This window comes from Pelophylax lessonae (genome assembly GCF_965119305.1).
Source record: "Pelophylax lessonae genome assembly, chromosome: 2".
Classification (NCBI taxonomy): Eukaryota; Metazoa; Chordata; class Amphibia; order Anura; family Ranidae; genus Pelophylax; species Pelophylax lessonae.
The window spans coordinates 513,046,401-513,073,968 of record NC_138769.1 but is presented as its reverse complement, the minus strand read 5'-3'; the positions used below and the strand labels follow the sequence as shown (position 1 = coordinate 513,073,968).

Genomic DNA, 27,568 nt, shown 5'->3' with positions numbered 1-27,568 from the left:
GAACTCATCTTGCTCCCCTCCAATGATAAGACTTGTCCTGACTATGCTGGGAACTCATCCTTCTCCCCTCCAATGATAAGACTTATCCTGACTATGCTGGGAACTCATCCTGCTCTCCTCCAATGATAAGACTTGTCCTGACTATGCTGAGAACTCATCCTGCTCTCATCCTATGATAAGACTTGTCCTGACTATGCTGGGAACTCATCCTGCTCTCCTCCAATGATAAGACTTGTCCTGACTATGCTGGGAACTCATCCTGCTCCCCTCCAATGATAAGACTTGTCCTGACTATGCTGGGAACTCATTCTGCTCTCCTCCAATGATAAGACTTGTCCTGACTATGCTGGGAACTCATCCTGCTCTCCTCCAATGATAAGACTTGTCCTGACTATGCTGAGAACTCATCCTGCTCCCCTCCAATGATAAGACTTGTCCTGACTATGCTGGGAACTCATCCTGCTCTCCTCCAATGATAAGACTTGTCCTGACTATGCTGGGAACTCATCCTGCTCTCCTCCAATGATAAGACTTGTCCTGACTATGCTGGGAACTCATCCTTCTCCCCTCCAATGATAAGACTTGTCCTGACTATGCTGGGAACTCATCCTGCTCCCCTCCAATGATAAGACTTGTCCTGACTATGCTGGGAACTCATCCTTCTCCCCTCCAATGATAAGACTTGTCCTGACTATGCTGAGAACTCATCCTGCTCTCATCCAATGATAAGACTTGTCCTGACTATGCTGGGAACTCATCCTTCTCCCCTCCAATGATAAGACTTGTCCTGACTATGCTGGGAACTCATCCTGCTCTCCTCCAATGATAAGACTTGTCCTGACTATGCTGAGAACTCATCCTGCTCTCATCCTATGATAAGACTTGTCCTGACTATGCTGGGAACTCATCCTGCTCCCCTCCAATGATAAGACTTGTCCTGACTATGCTGGGAACTCATCCTGCTCTCCTCCAATGATAAGACTTGTCCTGACTATGCTGGGAACTCATCTTGCTCCCCTCCAATGATAAGACTTGTCCTGACTATGCTGGGAACTCATCCTTCTCCCCTCCAATGATAAGACTTATCCTGACTATGCTGGGAACTCATCCTGCTCTCCTCCAATGATAAGACTTGTCCTGACTATGCTGAGAACTCATCCTGCTCTCATCCTATGATAAGACTTGTCCTGACTATGCTGGGAACTCATCCTGCTCCCCTCCAATGATAAGACTTGTCCTGACTATGCTGGGAACTCATCCTGCTCTCCTCCAATGATAAGACTTGTCCTGACTATGCTGGGAACTCATCTTGCTCCCCTCCAATGATAAGACTTGTCCTGACTATGCTGGGAACTCATCCTTCTCCCCTCCAATGATAAGACTTGTCCTGACTATGCTGGGAACTCATCTTGCTCCCCTCCAATGATAAGACTTGTCCTGACCATGCTGGGAACTCATCCTGCTCTCCTCCAATGATAAGACTTGTCCTGACTATGCTGGGAACTCATCCTGCTCCCCTCCAATGATAAGACTTGTCCTGACTATGCTGGGAACTCATCCTTCTCCCCTCCAATGATAAGACTTGTCCTGACTATGCTGGGAACTCATCCTTCTCCCCTCCAATGATAAGACTTGTCCTGACTATGCTAGGAACTCATCCTGCTCTCCTCCAATGATAAGACTTGTCCTGACTATGCTGGGAACTCATCCTTCTCCCCTCCAATGATAAGACTTGTCCTGACTATGCTGGGAACTCATCCTGCTCTCCTCCAATGATAAGACTTGTCCTGACTATGCTGAGAACTCATCTTGCTCCCCTCCAATGATAAGACTTGTCCTGACTATGCTGGGAACTCATCCTGCTCCCCTCCAATGATAAGACTTATCCTGACTATGCTGGGAACTCATCCTGCTCTCCTCCAATGATAAGACTTGTCCTGACTATGCTGAGAACTCATCCTTCTCCCCTCCAATGATAAGACTTGTCCTGACTATGCTAGGAACTCATCCTGCTCTCCTCCAATGATAAGACTTGTCCTGACTATGCTGGGAACTCATCCTTCTCCCCTCCAATGATAAGACTTGTCCTGACTATGCTGGGAACTCATCCTGCTCTCCTCCAATGATAAGACTTGTCCTGACTATGCTGAGAACTCATCTTGCTCCCCTCCAATGATAAGACTTGTCCTGACTATGCTGGGAACTCATCCTGCTCTCCTCCAATGATAAGACTTGTCCTGACTATGCTGGGAACTCATCCTGCTCTCCTCCAATGATAAGACTTGTCCTGACTATGCTGGGAACTCATCCTTCTCCCCTCCAATGATAAGACTTGTCCTGACTATGCTAGGAACTCATCCTGCTCTCCTCCAATGATAAGACTTGTCCTGACTATGCTGGGAACTCATCCTTCTCCCCTCCAATGATAAGACTTGTCCTGACTATGCTGGGAACTCATCCTGCTCTCCTCCAATGATAAGACTTGTCCTGACTATGCTGAGAACTCATCTTGCTCCCCTCCAATGATAAGACTTGTCCTGACTATGCTGGGAACTCATCCTGCTCCCCTCCAATGATAAGACTTATCCTGACTATGCTGGGAACTCATCCTGCTCTCCTCCAATGATAAGACTTGTCCTGACTATGCTGAGAACTCATCCTGCTCTCATCCTATGATAAGACTTGTCCTGACTATGCTGGGAACTCATCCTTCTCCCCTCCAATGATAAGACTTGTCCTGACTATGCTGGGAACTCATCCTGCTCTCCTCCAATGATAAGACTTGTCCTGACTATGCTGGGAACTCATCCTTCTCCCCTCCAATGATAAGACTTGTCCTGACTATGCTGGGAACTCATCCTGCTCTCCTCCAATGATAAGACTTGTCCTGACTATGCTGGGAACTCATCCTGCTCCCCTCCAATGATAAGACTTGTCCTGACTATGCTGGGAACTCATCCTGCTCTCCTCCAATGATAAGACTTGTCCTGACTATGCTGGGAACTCATCCTGCTCTCCTCCAATGATAAGACTTGTCCTGACTATGCTGGGAACTCATCCTGCTCCCCTCCAATGATAAGACTTGTCCTGACTATGCTGGGAACTCATTCTGCTCTCCTCCAATGATAAGACATGTCCTGACTATGCTGGGAACTCATCCTTCTCCCCTCCAATGATAAGACTTGTCCTGACTATGCTGGGAACTCATCCTGCTCTCCTCCAATGATAAGACTTGTCCTGACTATGCTGGGAACTCATCTTGCTCCCCTCCAATGATAAGACTTGTCCTGACTATGCTGGGAACTCATCCTGCTCTCCTCCAATGATAAGACTTGTCCTGACTATGCTGGGAACTCATCCTGCTCTCCTCCAATGATAAGACTTGTCCTGACTATGCTGGTAACTCATCCTGCTCCCCTCCAATGATAAGACTTGTCCTGAGTATGCTGGGAACTCATTCTGCTCTCCTCCAATGATAAGACTTGTCCTGACTATGCTGGGAACTCATCCTGCTCCCCTCCAATGATAAGACTTGTCCTGACTATGCTGAGAACTCATCTTGCTCCCCTCCAATGATAAGACTTGTCCTGACTATGCTGGGAACTCATCCTTCTCCCCTCCAATGATAAGACTTGTCCTGACTATGCTGAGAACTCATCCTGCTCTCATCCAATGATAAGACTTGTCCTGACTATGCTGGGAACTCATCCTGCTCTCCTCCAATGATAAGACTTGTCCTGACTATGCTGGGAACTCATCTTGCTCCCCTCCAATGATAAGACTTGTCCTGACTATGCTGGGAACTCATCCTGCTCTCCTCCAATGATAAGACTTGTCCTGACTATGCTGGGAACTCATCCTGCTCTCCTCCAATGATAAGACTTGTCCTGACTATGCTGGTAACTCATCCTGCTCCCCTCCAATGATAAGACTTGTCCTGAGTATGCTGGGAACTCATTCTGCTCTCCTCCAATGATAAGACTTGTCCTGACTATGCTGGGAACTCATCCTGCTCCCCTCCAATGATAAGACTTGTCCTGACTATGCTGAGAACTCATCTTGCTCCCCTCCAATGATAAGACTTGTCCTGACTATGCTGGGAACTCATCCTTCTCCCCTCCAATGATAAGACTTGTCCTGACTATGCTGAGAACTCATCCTGCTCTCATCCAATGATAAGACTTGTCCTGACTATGCTGGGAACTCATCCTGCTCTCCTCCAATGATAAGACTTGTCCTGACTATGCTGGGAACTCATCCTTCTCCCCTCCAATGATAAGACTTGTCCTGACTATGCTGGGAACTCATCTTTCTCCCCTCCAATGATAAGACTTGTCCGGACTATGCTGGGAACTCATCCTGCTCTCCTCCAATGATAAGACTTGTCCTGACTATGCTGGGAACTCATCCTGCTCGCCTCCAATGATAAGACATGTCCTGATACCCCCTCCCCCCACTGCTGCACAACCTTTCACTGGGAAGCTCAGTGTGCTGCTGCTTCTCCTTCCCCAGCTCTTATGCAGCTGAGAACAGAGGGAATGTGACCACTTATAAAAAAGGGAAAAAGGGTATTTATATTGATTTTTTTTAATTTTTATTTATCTTTATAAAAATGTTTTGCCTTTTATTTCTATTTTAAACTGAATGAGAGGTTTTACAAAGTGATTGTTTACAAGCACTTTAAATTTGTATTGAATCCCAAAGTGTGTCAATATATTATACTTGCCAAATTCTGTACGCTGTAGCTCATCACTGTCTTTGCTTCTGTTACAGTTAATTATTTGAATTATGTCTGGTTACCCAAGCTATAATTTAAGGACTATAAAAGAGGTACAGGAGGGTTAAAGGACATTGACAAATGGAAATAAGAGGCACAGAACAATGAAGAGAAACTTTGCTATATGAAAACAGGAAGCAATAGTGATAAACCATTGTAGCAGCATTGCTAGGAGACAGGAGCTGGATAGTGACACAAAACCATGAATACAACTTCTTTAAATGGGATACATTCTGTTTATTATGTAGTTTGGTATGTCATAATATTCAGATACCTGAATAGTAAAGCTGTATTAATGAGATGTGTCATACAAAATTATAGATGTTGAATAAAAAGAGTGAAAATAACGGGAAAAGTACTCAATACCTGTGAAGCAGCAGCTGAGACAAACACATTTTAACACTTGAAAATTTAAATAATGTGCGATAAGTGCTGCCTGAATGCACCTCTGAGTCATGGGAATAAACACAGAATGAATTCACAGGAATAGGAATATAAATAAGCAGTTAGATAATACTGAATCTGTACCAAATAAACACAGATGGGAATAAACAGGAGAGAAGGCCTGCAATTTACAGAATAAGTCAGGGAAGTAACCGTTAAAGCGGAGTTCCACCTAAAACAAAAAAAATACATAAAAATACCCCCGGGACAGTCAGGGCTAGTACATTCCACAATGGCTAGCCTCTGATCTGTCCCGGGTTGCACTTACCTTTTAGAAGAAATACTTACCTTGCAAAAGTATTGTCCAGCGCTGCCATCTCAGGTGTGGGCAGCTGAAGCCAGCGCGATCCTCTTCTGCGCCCTCTTCCATCTTCTTCGGTCCCACGATGCACTGCGCCGGCCCCGCGTCACTTCCGGGGCTGCAGCGTCATCCCTGCACAGCTTCTTGGCATGCCCAGAAGCTGTTTAGCAAGGTATGACGCGCCTGCACTGGACGTGACGTCGGGGCCGGTGCAGGCGCATTGATTCCTGGGAGCGATGACGTTCAGCTCCCAGGAATCATTGCAAGCCAGGAAGTGACGAATCGCCATGGCCGCCGAGGGAGGAAGAGGAAGTAAGGTAAGTATATTATCTTCTAAACAAGGTAAGTATATAAAAATTGTGTTCATCCATTTGTTTTTCAGGTGACCCGGAGCAAGAAGATGGACCGAAGTTACTTTTTAGGGTGGAACTCCACTTTAACGTGTTACAGTAGGAATCAAACACTTTGGCTCCAAGTCCTAGGAAGGAAACTAATTAGCCACGATATATAAATGTTTTATATGGAATGAAATCAAGGAGTTCACTATCCTGTGCAGGGTTAACACAATCAAATCATGGCAACACAACAGCTTGCTATTTTCCTCTTTTAGACACTTTTAACCACTTCTGGACTGGAGGGATTTACCCCCCTAATGACCAGGCCATTTTTCATGATATGGCACTGCGTTACTTTAACTGACAATTGCACGACCATGTTGTGAGGCTGTACCCTAATAAAATGTATGTCCTTTTTTTCCTATAAATAGAGCTTTCTTTTGGTGGTATTTGATGACCTCTGTGATTTTTATTTTTTGCGCTATAAACAAAAAAAGAGCGACAATTCTGAAAAAAAAAAACCAAAAAAAAACATGTTTTACTTTTTTCTATATAACATTCCCAATAAAAAAAAATTTAAAAAATCTAATTTTTTTCATCATTTTAGGCAAATTTGTTTTCTGCTACATATTTTAGGTAAAAAAAATCCCAATAAGTGTATATTGTTTGGTTTGCGCAAAAGTTTACAAACTAGGGGAAAGATTTGTAATTTTTATTTTTTTTACTAGTAATTAAGTAATGGCAGCGATCTGCGATTTTTAGCAGGACTGTGACATTACGGCAGACAGATCTCTAGACTAGGGTTTCTCGACCGGGGTTCAGTGGAACTTTAGGATTTTCTCAAGAGGCCTGCAGGGGATTCTGTGGGAATCTACCCGTCTATTGCGGGTAGATCGCGTCCCCTCTGCCAACACATGCAGAGCTACTCAGGGAAGCGGCTTCGATAGAGCTGGTTGTGGCAAACTGGTTATCTGTCTATCCCGGGTGCTTGTATGTGACATCACATCACATGGGATGGACAGCAGCGGACGGCGGGGAACAGCACACCAGAAGAAGACTAATCTACAGCCGCTTACCCATGTTGCTCTGCGTATAAAGGATACTGCTGCTACTGTAATGTGCCCTGCTGTGTGCCCCATAATGTTCCCTGCTGTGTGCCCCATAATGTGTACTGATGGTTGTGGCGTGCTATTCTCTGCCAGCCCCTCCTCCCCTCCTGTCCATTCCAATGACTTGTATATGACATCATATTGGATAGACAGGAGGGGCTGGCGGGGAACAGAGCACTACAAGAGGACTAATCACAGCTGCTTCCCTGCATTACTCTACATGTAGTCAGGTACACAACCGCTTCCCTCATATGTAATGTGCCCTGCCCCATGTAATGTGCCCTATAATGTGCCCTCTTTCCATGTAATGAGCTCAACTCCCATGTAATGTGCCTGCTGCCCCACCATGTACTGCACCCTGCTTCCCTCATAGTATGCTCTGCTGACCCCCATGTAGTGCGCCCCCCTGTACCTCACCCTGTTGCCACCGTATACACTGCTTATCTCAAGTTGGACCCAGAATTGAGCATCTGTGCAAAAAAAAGCAAGCACACGTTTCACATTAATAGGTTTATTTTAAAGTTTAACAAAGGCAAAACTTTTTCTTAGTTTTGGATAGAGTGGATAGGGGTTAGAATGCCTGTCAGTTTTCATGACTGTCTGTGGCCCCCGTTAAGGGGATTCACCCTCTCAATTTCTCCTAGCGCTGGTGTGTGAATGGACACACAGAGCAGTGGCTCGAGAGTGAGCCTGCTTGGGTGACCTCATAGCAAGCTGCTTGCTACGGGGGCACTTGGCAGGAGGGATGGGCCAGGAGTGCCAGCGGGGAACCCAAGAAAAGGAGGATAAGAGCTGCTCTGTGCAAAGCCACTACACAGAGCAGGTAAGTATAACATCTTTTTGTTTTTTACAGAAACTTTAATATCACTTTAAAAGTGATACCTTAGTATCACTTTAAGGCAAGCAAATGGCTGTAGTTTGGAAACCACTGGTCCAGAAGATAAACAATGTTCAAGAGTAATAATGAGCTTGGGTGTATTCAGATCATTGTCCAAACCCACCGGAGCTATCATGCCAGGAAGCTCTCACTGTGCAAAGGCTGTGACAATCTACAGCACAGTCAGTCTTATGCTTTTGAAACACTCTTTCACTTTTTCTGAAAAAATAAATAAAAAAAGGACATTCTCAGCACTTTATTATGCAGGCTAGTGCTAGAGCCAGCTTCAGCAGGAGAAGGTTATTTGAGGTGTCACATAGTGCAGACAGTGAAGTCAGAATGTACCCAAAGCAACTGACCTTCATACTTGTTCTAGATCAGTAACTGCAAATACTGAAGCTACTGGGTCAACATGATCAGCCATTTCAAAATCAGAGTTTGGGTCCTTTGACACGAGCGATCCAATCAGATCCACCTGTCAGTTTTTTAGGCGGATCTGATCGGATCCTCCATGCATCCCTATGGGGCAGCGGATGTCAGCGGAGACATGTCCGCATCTGATCCTGTCTGAGAAATCTGGACGGATGGAAACCCTATTTTCCATCCATCCAGGGGATCGGATAAGAGAGGACAGGCGGTCCGCTCTCATCCGATTTCCCATGGAGAGCAGCGGGGCTCTGACACCTCCCTCTCCGCACACAGAGAGGAGAGGGAGCTGTCACCTGCCTGCTCAGCGGGGATCAGTGTATCGATCCCCCGCTGAGCAGCACGGAGTCCGCCGACGGAAGCGGACCGTGTGAAAGGACCCTTTAGCAATGGCAGCCTACATCTCCCTCTCAACATCTCTCTCTAAATCAGTGTTTTGCATTATCATAACATGCCAAGTTGGAAGCTCACAGAAGAGGATATGAATCAGAAGGCTTGACAAATACATAGCTGGACCATTCATTTGTCAGTATTCTGGAGCCTTCCCTTCACTTGGATGGACTTCTTTCAATAATAAATTGGTTGATAGCGTACTACCTGTAAGGAAAATGCAGTTTTGTATTTCTTGGGGAATATATTTAAAAAAAAAAAAAACAAAGGTTTTTTTAAAAGCTAGATCCCTGCTCAGATGCAAAAAGACAAGTTAATATGATGCACGCCAAAATGTACTGCATACGCTACAAACTTGTCAGACCTTGATTTGTGTGGAAATGCTCACATCCCTAAAGTAGTTGTGAAGTTCCATTATAACAAAACACATTTTTGAATGTGCAAATATATACTTTTCAATAAAAAAAAAAAAAAAAAAAATTGCCTATTTGTTTTCCTGCTCAAAAGTGCAGGTCATGTGATCAATGTTTATTGCCAGAGCGATTCACAGACCTGCAGGTGGACAAGTACAGAGCAGGGCATGCACGTCATTGGAGAAGGAATGGCTGGCTGGGGAAGCTGTCCTCAATCAAGAGAGGAGGGATGGCGGGAGTGGGCTTGGTTTTACACTGATCATGGAAGTGGTCAGTGCCTGTATATAGCAGCGGAATGACAGCATAAACTGATCACACATGGATCAGCTTCTATGCTTAATGTGGTCATCACTAACAGGAAGTGGGGAATCCAACCAGGTAATAGAGAAGCACTTAAGACATAAAATAGTATAATAATAAGCTCTTACGAACTTCTAAAAAGGATTGAAAAATTTTTTTTTAATTTAATTCTAAGTTTACAAATGCTTTAACACAAATAATGAGGATGAAACAGTTTTTACAAATATATTTCCTGGCTAGAACATACCTGAAAGAGCATTGTCCTGTTCTTTTCGGAATCCGATGGCTGGACATGGCTTGGTGCACTTGCATGCCGTCTTCTTGATTGTATCTTTCCGTCATAAACTTTTTTCTGAATAGTGACACTGCTACATCTAGACCTGAACTCCTGCTGGTCCTCAAAGCCTGAGTCTTCTAGAATCCTCTCAGGAAATGATACCCGCATAGAACCAAGATTGCTCTGGCTACCAATTGTAAACATCCCTGAATGGTTCCTGGAGGCAGAATTGGCATTGGTCTCAGTGTCCTGCTCCAGAAATGTACTATCAGTCGGAGACACTGGGATATCTATCTCGGCCAAAGTGAGGTCAGAGCTGGAGTCCACACTGCGCTGCTCACTAAGCAATCTCAGGCGCTGCCGTTCATGTTGAGAGAACTTCTCGATGCAGTCATCAACAAGAGTAGACGGAGCATTCTTATGAGCAATGACCACTTTCCCGCAGTATAAAACCTCAAACTTCTGGGAATTATAAAAGGCATCTTCACCATCTCGGCTGACCTTGGAATCTTCCTGCAGTGCAACTTTAGACACTTGTCGAATGCTACTGATGACCGTAGACACCTGAAAACATACAATACACAAAAGTAAGGAACAGAAGATTACAATAATGTAAATCGGTAAATTCTGTAAAATGTAGTTAATGTATAAACTACACAACTGGACACAAAACCTTTTCTTAACCATGGCAGTTACCACAAATGTGTAGGTATTCATTAAAGTCATACGTGACATAATGAGGATCTTAATTTTTTTTGTCTCAGTATTCTTCATGACCTTTAAGTCATGTCAAAGCCAAGAGAAGGCCAAGAATGCCCAATACAGCTAAATCCTCTCTTTCTGGTTCTGTGTAACTTTCACTCCGGTAAGGATGGAGAGAGATGTATGTACCATAATACACTCATGGACCTGTGCTTCTAACATAGCAAGGTAAGTGGAGCATCAAAATATACCAATTTTAATACAGTCTATGTTTTAATTTTTTGTTTGCATGGCCACCTCCACATATTTGTGGGCAAATTCAATGATAGTTTTGATTGGGAAAGAGATATAGGTGCTAAGAAGAGTCACAAGCCTCCACTATGTTACAGAATGCAGAAGGATATTCCACACAGCTGGCAAAACAGGAACAATACGTTTATCCTGTGTCCACAAACCTAGTAACCGGCAGTGCAGTTGTTCCTGGTTAATAAAGAACTTAGGTGTAACTGAATAGCAGAATATTACTTAGAAACTTTAGCCTGCTTTCCTTGCAGCATGAAATAGGTAATATGTTGATTAATACCAACAGCTTTAAACAGTTTTTGATCGTTTCACCTACTGTCACTACATCACTACTACAAAGCAAACAGTATTATGCTCTGGGATGAGAGCATTGCCACTGCGTCCCTTGCACACACCAACGACCATACATTTAGCATGGCTTGCTGATGTAAACAGATCTTTAAAAATGTCTTCATTCACTTCTGTAGCTATCAGGATTGTGGAGAAATTCATTTTCAGAAGGTATTTAAATCTCAGCTTTTCTCAAACAGGTGAAAATCTTGGCTGACTACAATGTTCTTGATCAGCAGATGTTTAACCCTTTTACCCCAGAGGAACCCCTAAAATAATTTTAAGGTCACAGGGAACCATTACTAAAACCAATTATGGGGGGTCAATGGTGACAATGTCCTTTACATCAGTGGTCAGAAAGATTAATTATAACTATTACTGTGGTGGCCATGAGGACACCAGTAGGGCTAATTCCCACAGGTGGCCACAGGAGGAAAAAGCAGGTGGCCAATCCTTGGTTTTACTTCCCCCCCCCCCACCGCCCACCTAAACACAGAATTGCTGCCACTTAGGGCTCTACACATGCCATGGCATAAAATTAATTGCCATGTTGCATTTGGTGGGTGTACTGCCACTAATCTGCACCACAACGGCCCTGCAACTGCGCAATACATGTGGATGCAGCACTGTGGGTCGGCATTTTGAAGATTAAAAACTTGTCATGTGGCAGTAAGCCCCGGTGCACAGTAGTGCGATCACGGAGATCGCATGTAATTCGGAGCGCACTGTTCCTAAATTACATTACATCATTTACGGTGCAAATTTCAGCCATACACTTTTTATGGCTGAATTCGCACCGCATCCGCACTAAACTCGCACATGAGGCTTTTTTTTATCCGCAGCAGAATCGGATCGCATAGTGGTTCACGCTAGTGAGATCCGATTCTGTGCGAACTTGCAGATCGCACTGCGATATGCGATCGCAACTGGGGGTGTTGTTAACTTTTAATTGACACCCCCAGAGGTGCGGATGCGATGCGGGATCATGCTGCATATTCGCACAAATGTGAACCGGCACTAATAGTCGTACATGTGAATGATCACTGTGTCATGCTGCTGGTTTTGTCAAATAGCCTTGGCACCAGAATTAAGTAGGCACTATCAAATGGGAGGTCAATTGGCCACATCTCAAGTAATCCCTAGAAACCCCTGGAGGGACCCTAAAATTAAATGGATCCCTGGCTCAGAATGACTGTTAGAAATTTTAATTGTTGTGCACTTTGAGATTTAATTACTTTGTATTACAAGCAGCTATAGAGTTCAGGGATGGCTTGTTTTAAATCTCTTTTACCACTTGTTAGGAATTAGTAAATAGTTTATTGTCCATAGAATAGGCACAGGTGCACTTTTTTTTTCTGCATAAGATATGCATTGATCATTTGTTACCCTGTACGCATAGTCTATAGTAGAGTAATGCCCCATACACACGTGCAGATTATCTGCAGACTTTTTTCTGCAGACTTACCTTTTCTATGTAGTGCAAGGGCCTGCCGGATTGCATACAAATTGAAAGTGTTTAGGTTTGACCTCATATTATATGGTTTTGGTAAGTCTGCAGACAAAAGTCTGCAGATAATCTGCACGTGTGTATGGGGCATAAGGCCTCATGCACACTGCATTTTTGCAGTAGCGTTTTTTTAGCTTTTTTTGTTAGCAAAACTTTACATAAAAGTTTATGGCTCAAAAACGCAGATAAACATTGAATAGCTGCATTTTGTAGCGTTTTTAAGCTTTTATCAGAGTTAGAGCGTTTTTACAGCTTCAAAAACTCCTCTTAAAACCCACTGGTTCTGGGGGTTTTTTCCACCCAGAAAACCTTCCTGCCAAAAACTGCTGGTAACAGCCTATGTGTGCATGGACACAAAGGATAAAATGCTAGGGACTTTACTGGCTGCAGACAAAAACGTCTGATGCCAAAAGCTGTAAAAACGTCCATTGTACATGAGGCCTAAGGCCTCCATCACATGGCTGTTTTGATGCAGCCACCAGATTCCAGCTGCATCAGTGGATTCTTGTGGCTGGAATGACTGGGGCATGGGCATAGCAGTGGCTGTTCATCCTATACAAACTAAAGACAGGCTGATAGTGGCCTCCACCATTTGCATCTAGCCGCACACATAGTGGTTACCAGCAGTTATGAACAGATGTCCAAACCTGAAGGGAGACAATAGCCCCTGGAATCCCGTGGATGCATCAAAACAGCTGTGTAAAGTTTCAGTTTGTGTTCAAACATCAGCTATGTGGTATGGCACTGCACAAGGTTAATACATGACTTCTGTCTGTAGTTTGAGAACTAAAACTTCCTGTGAAGAAGCTACATATCCCACAATCCCTGGGTCTCTCTGTCTAGTGCTCTGTAGGTGTGGTAATTGAATCTGAGACAGCCACAAACAGGCAGAGCAATAAAGAGAAGAGATGTGTTTTATCACATTAGCACTCCCACATTTGTGATGCAACATAAGAGAAAATGGTAAAGCAAGCACTGGACCTCGAAAAAGAAAGTAAAAGAAAGTGACTGTCCCTTGGGACAAGCCATGTGGAATAATACATGGAGAGATGGGAACTGGTCAGTCCTGACACTACAAGCTGCAGTCACAATATATGAGCCCATCATTACAAATTAAGGCAACCAACACACAGAACAGAACTACCCCAATATCTAGGTAAAAGAGAAGTTTTTTCTTCAAAATCATACTTACCTAGGTGGATGCAGCATTGATCCAATGCTGCATCTGTCCCCGGCTGGCTCTGAGACTGAAAACTGAGCGATCAAAGACTGTCAGTCACCAACTCTCTGCTCTGCCCCCCCCCCCCCCCGCGCTAACTGGAGCGCTGGCCTGTGGAGGGGGTGGAAGCAGCTGGCTCAGGCTCTCACTGGGAGGCTGAGCCAGGTGCCTGTCCAGGGTTGTGGGCAGATCACGACTTTCTTGCCTGGATCTTGCTTCAGCATGGACCAGCTCTGTGACGTCAGCCGACTTCAACCCGCTGTCTGCTGAAAACGGTTCACAGGACTGCAAAACAAGCTGCACTCTTGTGATCCACAGGAGAAGTACAGCCAGATGACCTTTGGCTGAACTTCTCCTTTACAGTGGAACTAACGTTCTACTACTGTTCACCTCAAGCAGGCTGGTTTTGTATTGAAGAAGGGACAAGTAATGTCTCCTCTGCAATAAAAGAACACTTACCTGCCTGTTCAGAGTGTTTTCTGGCATGTAAATCAAGATGTGCATGCGTAGCTCAGCTTACAGTGGCCAGCCTGATCCCTATGTGCTGGAATGAGGGCCTCTTTGCCAAAGAAGTTGGCCAAATACTGGCAAGATGCCGGCACCACCAAGGAATCAGGGACTGTTGGAGGAAAGTCGAGTATAGACTGCCTTTAGTTCTACTTTAAAAAAATAAAAAAGAGTTCAATGTCTTTAAGAAAGCAGTGCTACACAGTAGCCTATCATAATGACGTTTTTATGGTGAATCAGACCATAAACATTGCACATAGCCAGGAGTCCTTTGACATCCATGTCCATTGGAAGAATGTACATAAACAAATCAGCCACTCTTGAACACTTAGCAGCATGTCACTTCGCAGACTGTAACAGCTGCTCTTTCATCTACGGAAGACAGACAGGCCGCTGGCAATGTTCGATAGGCGAGCAATGTTTTAATTTGATGTGAACTGCTGCAAAAGCAACACATGCTGACATAAACCAAGTGGAAAGGTTCACTGAAGAGACCGTATCCTGCTGTATACATTTCAACAAGAATTTTACATTTCAGTTTAGGTCTTCATATTGATGTCTGCAATAAAATGGCAAAATCGTGTAAATGACCTCTTTTAAAAATAGCCCTCCAGCCCCCACCCAGAAGAGTTACTTGGCGCCTGTGCCTATGACCCATATGGAACAGTTCCCATGACAGTGACATTCATGGAAGAATTGTTATCTCCTTCATCTTGAGTTAACCCTTCCTCCTAAGATGGAAATGTACAACTTCCATGCAACCATCAGCAGGCAGAGAAACCCCAACTAAACACACAGCATAAACCTAGTTCACTTTACTTTGATGCTAAAAAATAGATTTAAAAAGGCAGTTCCGCATTTTCTTTAGTTTTGTATGTTGACGTAAGGGATCCTTGGCTCCAAAGATATATTCCTTTATCTTTGGACTGGACTCAGATTTGGGTGCTTTTTGTCTTTTTTCATACCAGCAGTTTTTTGTACCTTTTACGAACTCATCATGTGTTTCCTCCAATTACTGCTAGATTGCAGCCAATGCTGCACTTAATATATATTTTTTTTGTTGTTGTTGTTGTTGATCGCCTAATCTGACTCCAATATTTATTTAAGGGAATAATGAAAGCTCCCCCCTCATTGATTGCACACACATAGTGTTGGGAGTGATTGGCCCTGGGGATAAATATTGGAAGCAGATGGGGGGGGTGGGTTTTTTCCATGAGGATACTGAGAACCAACATTTTGGCTCAACAATGAAAGCTCTTGCTTAATAAGGGTCCTTTTACACGGGCTTTCCGCCCGGCGAACTCTGTTTTGCTCAGTGGGGAATTGATCCGTCGATCGCTGCTGAGCAGGCAGATGACATGTTTGTCTCCGCTCACTGTGCAGAGACGGACCTGTCAGAACCCCAGCACGTTTGAAAAGTGTATTATATATATATAAGACAGATATTAAGTACATAAGGCTTTATATAAGAGCAAATTCCGGTTAAAAGTAGTAAAAGTGCAGACATGGTAAAGGAGGTAGTCATAGGCTGTGTGGACAGGGTACAGGAGGACATGTCAGAGGCTGCGGGCATGGTACAGGAGATGCAGGGGCTGCAGGCAGGGTACAGGAGTTGCAAGGGCTTCGGGCATGGTACAGGAGATGCAGAGGCTGCTGGCAGGGTACAGGAGATGCAGAGGCTGCGGGCATGGTACAGGAGAATCAGAGGCTGCGGGCATGGTACAGGAGGACATGTCAGAGGCTGTGGACAAGATACAGGAGATGCAGGGCCTGCGAGCATGGTACAGGAGATGCAGGGTACGGGCATGGTACAGGAGATGTCAGAGGCTGTGCGGGCATTGTACAGGAGATGCAGAGGCTGCGGGTATGCTACAGGAGATGCAGAGGCTGCGGGCATGGTACAGGAGATGTCAGAGGCTGTGCGGGCATGGTACAGGAGATGTCAGAGGCTGTGTGGGCATGGTACAGGAGATGTCAGAGGCTGCGGGCATGGTACAGGAGGACATGTCAGAGGCTGTGGACAAGATACAGGATATGCAGGGCCTGCGAGCATGGTACAGGAGATGCAGGGTGCGGGCATGGTACAGGAGATGTCAGAGGCTGTGCGAGCATTGTACAGGAGATGCAGAGGCTGCGGGTATGCTACAGGAGATGCAGGGGCTGCGGGCATGGTACAGGAGATGTCAGAGGCTGTGCGGGCATGGTACAGGAGATGTCAGAGGCTGCGGACATGGTACAGGAGATGTCAGAGGCTGCGGACATGGTACAGGAGATGTCAGAGGCTGCAGACATGATACAGGAGATGTCAGAGGCTGCGGACATGGTAAAGGGGATGCAAAGACTGGGTACATGGTACAGGGGATGCAGAGGCTGTGGGCAAGGTACAGGAGATGTCAGAGGCTGCAAGCATGCTACAGGAGATGCAGGGTTGCGGGCATGCTATAGGAGATGTCATAGGCTGTTCAGGCATGGTACAGGAGATGCAGAGGCTGCGAGCATAGTACAGAAGGACATGTCAGAGGCTGTGGATATAGTTACAGGAAATGCAGAGGCTGTGGGAATGGTACAGGAGATGCTCAGGTGTGAACAGGGCCTACGACTTGGGTGTCTTTCCCTTCCTTATACCACCATGTATAGCTTTTTGCACCTTTCACACACTCGCTATATGTTTGCCCTATTCACTGCTATTTTGCAGCCAGCATTGCAAAATATATATGTTGCTTATTACTCATTTTGATTTCATTATTCATTTATCACTAATGCAACTACTTCGGGTGCCATCATGGATTGCCTACCCACGTTGAATCTGCTTCCTGTTTGTCCCATTGAGTTCTCGCTGAGTCACATTTATATAGCTCCCGGGTGAGACTCCCTTGGCAATCACCATTTAGAAATATTGTCCTATCTATTCTTAGCTGATTTGTAAGCATCGGAGCCTCTCTAGCGGCTTTTGCAGTTGGAATTACGCTATGTATTATGAGATACCATTAGGTATACTTCATGCCAGATGTTTTATCTTACAGATACCATACATGCCTCTACTTCTGAAGAAGTGAACATAGATTCACGAAACACCTTGCTTTTTTTGGTTGCAACATTTGTTTTAATCATGTATTGACAGTTGGATTGTATATGGTCAACATTATATTTAAATATGTATGAAACACATTAATTTAGATTTATTCATTATTAGATTTCTTACAAATCAGCTTGTTACTATTTTTTCCTCTTTTTTTATGCAATATTTATTCACCGCTTCAATATCGGGCACTTTTACCCCCTTCCTGCCCAGGTCAATTTTCAGCTTTCAGCGCTGTCACCTTTTGAATGACAATTGTGCAGTCATGCAACACTGTACCCAAATAAACATTTTTAACATTTTTTTTTTCACACAACAGAGCTTTCTTTTGATGGTATTTATTCACCGCTAAATCTTTTGTTTTTTGCTAAAAAAAAAAAAAAAATGAAAAGACTGAAAATTTTGAAAAAATAAAAAAATAAAAAATTTTGGAAAAGAAAAAAAGTTTCTTATTTTCTGTCAGTAAATTTTGTAAATAAGTACATTTTCTTCACGGATGTGTGCTGATGAGGTGGCACTGATAGGCTGCACTGAAGGGCGCCGATTAGGTGGCAATAATATGCCGCACTGATAGGTGGCACTGAAATGCAGCACTGACTGGCATCACTGATGAGCACTACTGATGATCAGTGCCCTAAATACCTGTACAGGTCTCCCTTGTCAGGAGATGCCACTGATTGGCGCTCTTTTCCTCACACGCTGTCAGTGTGAAGCGAGGAGAGCCGATAAACAGCGCTTCCGTGTTTACATGTAACCGGCTGTGATTGGACACAGCCGATCACATGGGTAAAGAGCCGCATCATCAGCGCTTTACCAAGATTGGGGTCGCGTCATGTCCAAGGAACACTGCGATCGCAGTGAGACTGGGCCGACATCATATGACGTCGGCCCCGAAAAAAAGGTGATCCTGCCTGCCGTCATATGACTATACAGCGGGCAGGAGGAGGTTAACCCCTTCACACCGACGGAACACAAAATATGCGGCCTTGGCTTTAGGGGGGTTGTACCGGGGTGATGCCTGAAGCCAAAGGCATCAACCCGGCACCGTTGTTTAGAGCGGATGGTCGGCTTTCTTGTAATGACAACCGACGTGGCTAAGCATCATTGTCATTAGAAGGAGCGGGAGGGGATGTTACCTCACCTGGGTCTACCGTCCCACTGCGGAGTCCGAGCCATGCTGGCTGGTCGAAGACCCCAACAAAGCCACATTCGGCTCTGATCGGGTCTCCGATGTAAAAACCCGGAAGCGATGTCATGAAGTCACTTTCAGGTACTGAGGCCTTAAAGGCGCCTGATTAAAAAAAAAAAAAAAAAAGACAACATTTAAAACAGTCAACTTGGCGTTTTGATTGATTTTAAGTGCAGATGTGGGGTTTGGGGTCTTTTAGACCCCAGATCCCTCCATAAAGAGTACCTGTCACAAGGGATGTTTACATTCCTTGTGACAGCAATGAAAGTGATCAATTTTTTTTTTTTTTTATTTCAAAACGTTTTATTGAGGTTTTAACATTGTGTACAAATAAAACGCACAGAGTACAGGTGCATTCAAAATTCTGTAACGTTACAAGCAAAAAGTATTAATCAAACTGTAACAAGTGTATAGCATGGTTTATAAACTATAATACTTTTCGAAAGCAGCGTTGATAGAAAAATACATGGCATAATGGAAGTCAACGGTTGAGCCTCCTGAAGGTCCAGGCACTCTCAAGGAGAACAAGCTGTACATTTCTTTTTTAAATGGACAGTGTAAAAATAAAAACATAAAATAGAATTCAGAAAAAAATAATTTAAAGCGCCCTGTACGCAGAAGCGAACGCATACGCAAGTCGTGTCCGCAAATGTAAACGTTGTTTAAATCACACATGTGAGGTATTGCCATGATTGTTAGAGCAAGAGTAATAATTCTAGCACAATTCTAGCGGTAACTCTAAACAGGTACCCATTACATTTTTTTAAAGTGTTGCCTACGGAGATTTTTAAGTACCGCAGTTTGTCACTATTCCACGAGTGTGCGCAAATTTTAAAGCATGACATGTTAGGTATCTATTTAATCGGCGTAACATCATCTTTTACATCATACAAAAAAATTGGGCTAAACTTTACTTTTTTAATTCACGAAAGTCTATTTCTTCCCAAAAAACTGCATTTGAAAGACTGCTGCGCAAATACCGTGACATAACATTTTGCAACAATCGCCATTTTATTCTCTAAGGTCTCTGCTTAAAATATATATAAAATGTTTGGGGGTTGTAAGTAATTTTCTATCAAAAAAATACTGATTTTAACTTGTAAGCAACATATGTCAGAAAAAGGCTTAGGCTCCAAGGGGTTAAACAACAATGTTGGATACGAGTTGGTCATTGGTCGTATGTGTTGTGCCTCATTTAAAGTCCCAGGACAAATAAAATTGGTTGTATTGATCATTAGCTCCGTCCCGGAGTTGAATCCTTGAGATTCCCATGATTAAGCCCTGGGAGCTGAGTGAAACGTGTTGGGGCATGACCTGGTTGGGGCCTGGGATGAGGCTGTCATACACCTCCTCACAGGGTTTTGCTATGATGTGCAACTTCGTCTCCCTACTAGTGTTTAAGCTTGTTTATTCTGCTCAAAAGCGCATTTCCTGAGCGCGCTGGTGATGTTTATGTATTTTTTTTTTTTCAGCCTCTAAACGCTCCTTTGCTAACACCCCTGTAATTGCTTATGTGTACATGAAAACATAGGCTAACACAGAGGTGCAGACAGAAGAAACAAAAATATCACATGCCTGTAAAAGTGGTGTTTTTCAAGCCCTGTAAGGCATACAAAAATGTAAAAGTGTGGGGATCGCCGCTCTACCCAACCAGCTCATACACTCAAGGAGGAGCCTCAGCCTACATGTTTCCAGTAAGGCACACCCTCTGATATGTTTTGTCCCCCCCACCAGGGCTTAGTCATAGGGTATAAGCCCCAGTGAGCTGGGCTGATTGATGGGTTTCGTCCCACCCACCAGGGCTTAGTCATAGGGTAAAAGCCCCAGTGAGCTGGGCTGATTGATGGGTTTTGTCCCACCCACCAGGGCTTAGTCATAGGGTATAAGCCCCAGTGAGCTGGGCTGATTGGTGCGTTTCATCCCACCCACCAGGGCTTAGTCATAGGGTATAAGCCCCAGAGAGCTGGGCTGATTTATGCGTTTCGTCCCACCCGCCAGGGCTTAGTCATAGGGTATAAGCCCCAGTGAGCTTGGCTGATTGATGCGTTTCGTCCCACCCGCCAGGGCTTAGTCATAGGGTATAAGCCCTAGTGAACTGGGCTGATTGATGCATTTCGTCCCACCCGCCAGGGCTTAGTCATAGGGTATAAGCCCCAGTGAGCTGGGCTTATTGATGCGCTTTGTCCCACCCACCAGGGATTACTCATAGGGCATAAGCCCCAGTGAGCTGGGCTGATTGATGCATTTTGTCCCACCCGCCAGGGCTTAGTCATAGGGTATAAGCCCCAGTGAGCTTGGCTGATTGATGCGTTTCGTCCCACCCGCCAGGGCTCAGTCATAGAGTATAAGCCCCAGTGAACTGGGCTGATTGATGCATTTCGTCCCACCCGCCAGGGCTTAGTCATAGGGTATAAGCCCCAGTGAGCTGGGCTTATTGATGCGCTTTGTCCCACCCGCCAGGGATTACTCATAGGGCATAAGCCCCAGTGAACTGGGCTGATTGATGCATTTCGTCCCACCCACCAGGGCTTAGTCATAGGGTATAAGCCCCAGTGAGCTTGGCTGATTGATGCGTTTCGTCCCACCCGCCAGGGCTTAGTCATAGGGTATAAGCCCCAGTGAACTGAGCTTATTGATGCGCTTTGTCCCACCCGCCAGGGATTACTCATAGGGCATAAGCCCCAGTGAACTGGGCTGATTGATGCATTTCATCCCACCCGCCAGGGCTTAGTCATAGGGTATAAGCCCCAGTGAGCTGGGCTGATTGATGCGTTTCGCCCCACCCACCAGGGCTTAGTCATAGGGTATAAGCCCCAGTGAGCTGGGCTGATTGATGCGTTTCGTCCCACCCACCAGGGCTTAGTCATAGGGTATAAGCCCCAGTGAGCTGGGCTGATTGATGCGTTTCGTCCCACCCACCAGGGCTTATTCATAGGGTATAAGCCCCAGTGAGCTGGGCTTATTGCATTTTGTCCCACCCGCCAGGGCTTACTCATAGGGTATAAGCCCCAGTGAGCTGGGCTGATTCATGCGTTTCGTCCCACCCACCAGGGCTCAGTCATAGGGTATAAGCCCCAGTGAGCTGGGCTGATTGATGCGTTTCGTCCCACCCACCAGGGCTCAGTCATAGGGTATAAGCCCCGGTGAGCTGGGCTGAGGGGTCTGGTCACATGCAAATGCTAAAACATGTTTTCTCCATGTGTCACTGGCTCTGTAGCAATGCATGTAAAATCAACTCCTAAGATTATAGCCAAGAAAATGTGTTACTAGCAGAAGCCTTCCTGTCATGGCCAATTGGGGAGCTGGGGACATTGGAGCACTGGGAACATGCAGTAACCTGAATCCTGTCCAATCCCACCCTGAATTAAAAAGATAGATAGTGTTGCACTAAAAGTATGTTTTTTTAATTAAACTGAAAAAGTACAGTATTCGCATATTGATGCCTAATCTAATGCAATGAATGGCTTCTTTGTGACAAAGCAAAGAAAACAAATACCTAAGGCCTTGTAAAAAAGGAGCAACAGGTATTCATCTTATAATTACCTGACACAAGTAAACCTGTAATAGGAAGTAAGCAGGATCACATAATATGCGACTAACTAAACAATATATGCCAGGACTTTGTGTACCTGGGATCATCGTGTTATGCCAGATGTCCTTCATTAAATGCTCTGCAAACACAGCTATGGCCTAGTAGGCAGATTATTACAGGACATGTGCTGCTGATTTAAAAGAATGACAGAAAATGAGGCAATATACTTTCATAGTACAGGGTTATTCTGATGAAATGTTACTATTGTATTTTCAATGACAAGCTACAGCTAATAATTGCAAAATCATTTGAAACTGCAATACCTAGGGAGTTTCTAAAGTGGAAAAGGCAAAATTAAAGTCATGGAGGGTTATAAGGCTTTATTCTCACTGCCGCGACTTGAAGAAACTGGGTAATCTTCCTGTAATATCAGATCCAAATCACATCAATTAGAATGAGGAGGCGACTTTCATTGAAGTGATACTAAAGTCTCTTTTTTTTTTTCTTTTAAACATAACTAACATGTTATACTTACCTCCTCTGTTTTGCAGAGCAGCCTGGATCCTCCTCTTCTCTGTCTCTTGCTGGCGCTCCTTGCCCCTCCCTCCTGTCAAGTGCCCCCACAGCAAGCAGCTTACTATAGGGGCACCCGAGCCGAGCCATAGCTCTGTGTGTCCATTCAGACATGGAGCTGCAGTTCGGCCCCAACCCCTCTCTCCTAACTGGCTAACTGCGTTTAATTGACAGCAGAGGAAGCCAATGGCACCGCTGCTGTATTCTCAGCCAATCAGGAGAGAGAGTCACATACAGCCGAGGCACATCACTGGATCGAGATGGGGCTCAATTAAGTATTAGGGGGGTGCTACATACAGAAGGTTTTTAAACTTAATGCATAGAATGCATTAAGGTAAAAAAAAAAAAAAAACATTCTGCCTTTAGAACCACTTTAACCACTTAAGCCCCGGAAGATTTTACCCCCTTCCTGAGCAGGGGCACTGCGCGATTTTAACGGACAATTGCGCGGTCGTGCGACCCTGTACCTAAATGAATTTGACGTCCTTTTTTCCCACAAACAGAGCTTTCTTTGGTGGTATTTGATCATAAACAAAAAAAGAGCGACAATTTTGCAAAAATAATATTTTTCACATTTTTTATATGAAATTCCCCCAAAAAAATGTAAATTTTTTAACATTTTAGGCCAATTTGTTTTATGCTACATATTTTTGGTAAAAAAAATTGCAAAAAGCGTATTTTGATTGGTTTGCGCAAAAGTTATTGCGTTTACTAACTAAGGGAAAGATTTTTGTCATTTTTGTTGTTTTTTTAACGCGTAATGGCGGCGATCTGCGATTTTTTTTTTTTGCGGGACTGCGACATTGCGGCGGACAGATTGGACCCTTGACTGACATTTTTGACACTTTTGGGGTTACCAGTGACATTACTACAGTAATCAGTGCTATACATATGCACTGTTACTGTAAAATGACACTGGTAGTGAAGGGGTTAACTTTTTTTGAGAGGGAGGTGTGGTGTGTGTCCCTAGGGGCGTGATTCTAACTGTGATTGGCTGTGGCTTGAGGTGTAGGAACAATGATCAACGGTCCTACATAGTAGAACCGTATGATCACTGTTCCTACACAGGGGAGAATGACAGGCGGCTTGTTTACATCAGCCGCCTGCCTTTCTCCCGCTGTCACGGACGATCGGGTACGCCGGGCACACGCGCGGGGGGGTCCGTGACCGAGCGGAAGCGGGAGGGCGCCTCCGGCGGCGCGCGCTCGCTCCCCAGAGCCTCACAGGCTAGTGACGTACCCATACCTCACTTTGCCTGTGAGGGGCTGACCGCCGCAGTATATATACTTGCGGCGGTCGGCAAGTGGTTAAAGTCAGCAAAAGTCAGATAGACATTGCCTTGAAGTAGTACAGGAACCTTTTCTAAAGTCGGAGCAACTGCAGTAGTGCTAACTAAGAAAGCTGTCGTTGACTAAAATGGGATTTCACATGCCACGCGACTTTGGGTCTCACGAGTCGGATCCCAAGCTGCGGCAGTGTGAACCAAGCCTAACTCCTGTGAGTTGTTTGCCCATTTAGGAAGATTCCCCTTCACTTCCTGTCCCATAGCCAAAACAGGAAATGAGAGAAAATCCCTTCCCAAGTAAGGGAATCCCTGTTTGTCAGCAGAACTAGTGTCCCCATTGGAAGATCCTTCAAATCCTTTCCATGGACAGTGAATGGAGAGGCATTCTTTAGTTTAGTAAAGGGGAACTCATTTAACACACTCTAGATCCGTGTTTGTCAACCTTTCTCCAGTCAAGGCACCCTTTAAAATGATGGACAATCTCGAGGCAACCCAATCTAAAATGTAAAAAGACAAATAAATCGTTTTACCTAATGCAGCAACATCCACACACGTAATACAACCTACATTAGAGGTGTTTTATTCTTCCAAAGTAAATACACCTCTGCACAATAGTAAAGACTAGTATTATTTATTACAGGTAGTTTTACAAAGCCACGAATTTTCCGTCTTTTAGAGTGCTTTATATATACAGTTTATTATCCATTCTCAGTCCCTGCACTCAAGGAGTTTCCAATCTGAGGTCCCTAGCTCACATTAAAAGATTGGCTCCTGTCTAAATTGGCCCTAATTGACCTACCGGCATGTCTTTGGAGCGTGGGAGGAAACTGGAGTGCCCGGAGGAAACTCGCACAGGCACAGGAGAGAACATGCAATCTCCAGGCAAGTAGTGTTGGGATTTGAGCCAACGATCCTAGAGCAGCTAGGCAGAAGTTCTATCCACTTAGCCACTGTGCTGTTCCATTCCAGTGTTTCTCTTCTCACTCACTCACCGAGCTGAAAGAGAGGAGCAAACACATATGCTGTGCAGACGTACGATGTCCTCCTTATCAACTAATGATGTAACTTTCTGTAAGGACACCAGTGGATGGAAGTCTGTAATGGTGCACAATGAAAACCTGTGGCTTTTTGTAACTAAAAGGCAGGCTTGCTCCACCTGCTGGAATGTACACAATATTTGGGCAGTTTTTAGGGATTTTGCCACGGATGCCTGGGCACACTGGTTGAAAAAGGCTGCTTTAGAGTATTCATTAAAATGTTACTAAACCCAGGACCCTGCATTCACTATATCTGGCCTCCCACAGTACACAGAACATGGAAATGGAATTATTTTAGTAAATATAAACTGCTAACTACCTTTTCTCATGAGGAGTATGAAGCAGTTGTGTGACTTCTATCAGTGTCTGGTTAAAGCTTGTAGATGGAGTTTTCATTCTACTCTGACTGGCCTATGAGGCTGTGGGACCCCTGACCCTGTCTGGACTTTGCTGGTTGGCCCTGTGCCGATAACATGCACCCTCCCAGGACAAAAAAAAAAAAAAATCTCTCTAGCAATATACACCAATCTGAGCATGTGCAGATTGACTCCAAGGGCTTTGTCTTGTCAGGAGATGGATTGGGGACAGTAGAAGAAAGGGAGGGTCAGAGAAGACAGGATCAAAACACCTTTTTACACAATGCGGAGGATTAACCCCTTAGGTTTCACAGTGAGTAGAACAAGCATGCTTTACTGTCTATACAGACTGATTTTACGGTTATGGGTTTAGTAACACTTTAAACAAGTGGTCCTCAACTCTGGTCCTCGGGGCCCACTAACAGGCCAGGTTTGCAAGATAACTAAATTTCATCACAGGTGATCTCATTTGCTGCTCAGCGATTGCAGTATTCTAGTCTGCATCTCCCCAAGGTAATACTTAAAGTCTGGCCTGTTAGTGGGCCCCGAGGACCTGGAGTTGAGGACCACTGCTTTAAACCTGGGGTCTTCAAACTATGGCCCTCCAGTTGTTCAGGAACTACAATTCCCATCATCCCTAGTCATGTATGTGAATGTCAGAGTTTTACAATGCCTCATGGGATGTGTAGTTCCACAACAGATGGAAGGCCGTAGTTTAAGGATTCCTGCTTTAAAACAATGAAAACAGCTAGGAAGTCTTCCAACAGATTTCAGTTTTGTGAGATCAAATCAGAAACCATGAATTTTCCCTGGTCTCTTTTATTCCGTACTGAATAGGATTAATAGTGGGTGTCAGTTCACGTGAATAACAAATTTATAAGAAGAAACAATATTCTTTCAAACGTTTAAAAGTTTAATCCCCAAAGACCTTAGGCTGGCCACAGAAAGGGAAATGACCGAATCCCAGCTATCACTGCACTACAACAGTACAAGAATCAGCGGATATCACAGCTATTGTATGACAGCCATCCGATCTCTATGTCTACCTACAACCAGAAGAGCAAGCCCTGTTCATCATCACTAATTCATGCCAACCTGCTTAGGTTTCTTCTTGGGTCGACAAATCAAGTGTGAGCTTTTCTAACTCTCATACAGTAGTAGCAACATAAATGTACTTTTGTCTTTGAAATAGAGCTCATGTTTATCAAGGCTCGATTAAAAGTCTTATCAGTCAGAAGATAAAGATTTTACACATTCTCTGCATACCTAAGTTTTGGCACCCCTTTCAAAGAACACCTTTCCTATTTTGGGTTTTTCATTTCAATACTTTAGGATTTATAGATACAAATAAAAAAAATGTATTTAAAATATGTGAATCCACTTGTCGTAAAGAAAATAATTTTATATCTACAGAAACAGGAAATTAATATGTCCCTTTAAAGGGCCTGTGCCAGATTCAGAAAGCCCTGCCGCCAGTTTTAGGTTTATTGGAATGTGCAGCACATTTAGGTAGTGCCCCTTTTACAAAACCAAATTCAAAAATAATTACCTGCAGAATGTAGATAACAAACCTGGAGGTATTTAAGACCATCTCTATGTTGGCATACAGAGAAAGGCAAAGTGCCTGTCTCTGTATGCTGTGTAACAAGGCAGCATGTTGGCCACGGCTACGGTCTCCCCTCCCTACCAGTTACTGGCTTTCAAGGTTGGACCTAGCAACCAGTGATGCCAAAAGTGGGCAGAGACTGAGAGACTGGCTTTCAAGGTTGGACCTAGCAACCAGTGATGCCAACAGTGGGCAGAGACTGATGGAGAAGCTGAGGGACTAGTTACTCATCAGGTCTGTTCTCTCCTTGTGATTGATGGCAGACATAGGGCAGATCCATAGTCAATAGGAACCTGTCCGGCTTAACAATCGGTCAACTGCTTGCGGTCAGAGTCACAGGAGAGAGCAGACTGGATGAGGGACTAGAACAGGGGTCTCAAACTGGCGGCCCTCCAGCTGTTGCAGAACTACAAGTCCCATCATGCCTCTGCCTATGGGAGTCATGCTTGTACCCGTCAGCCTTGCAATGCATCATGGGAATTGTAGTTCTGCAACAGCTGGAGAGCCACCAGTTTGAGACCCCCTGAACTAGTCTCTGAATCTTTATCAGTCTCCACCCATGGAACTACAAAATTCCTCCACTACTGCTTCTACATTGGGGCTGATTTACTAAAGGCAAATAGTTTGTGCACTGCAAGTGCAGTTGCTCTAGATTAGGGATGCACCGATCCGACTTTTTTGATGTTTTGCTTTG

At 44.5% G+C, this 27,568-nt stretch overlaps 1 protein-coding gene across 2 annotated transcripts in view; it reads right to left on the bottom strand.

Annotated features, from left to right (window-relative positions):
* TBC1D4 (TBC1 domain family member 4) overlaps nt 1-27,568 on the bottom strand; it is a 307,474-nt gene that overhangs the window by 150,540 nt on the left and 129,366 nt on the right. For both annotated transcript variants that reach the window (XM_082244970.1, XM_082244971.1), the window contains exon 2: nt 9,620-10,213. In XM_082244970.1, coding sequence (XP_082101096.1) covers nt 9,620-10,213 — 594 coding nt within the window. The remainder of the gene's footprint in view (nt 1-9,619; nt 10,214-27,568) is intronic.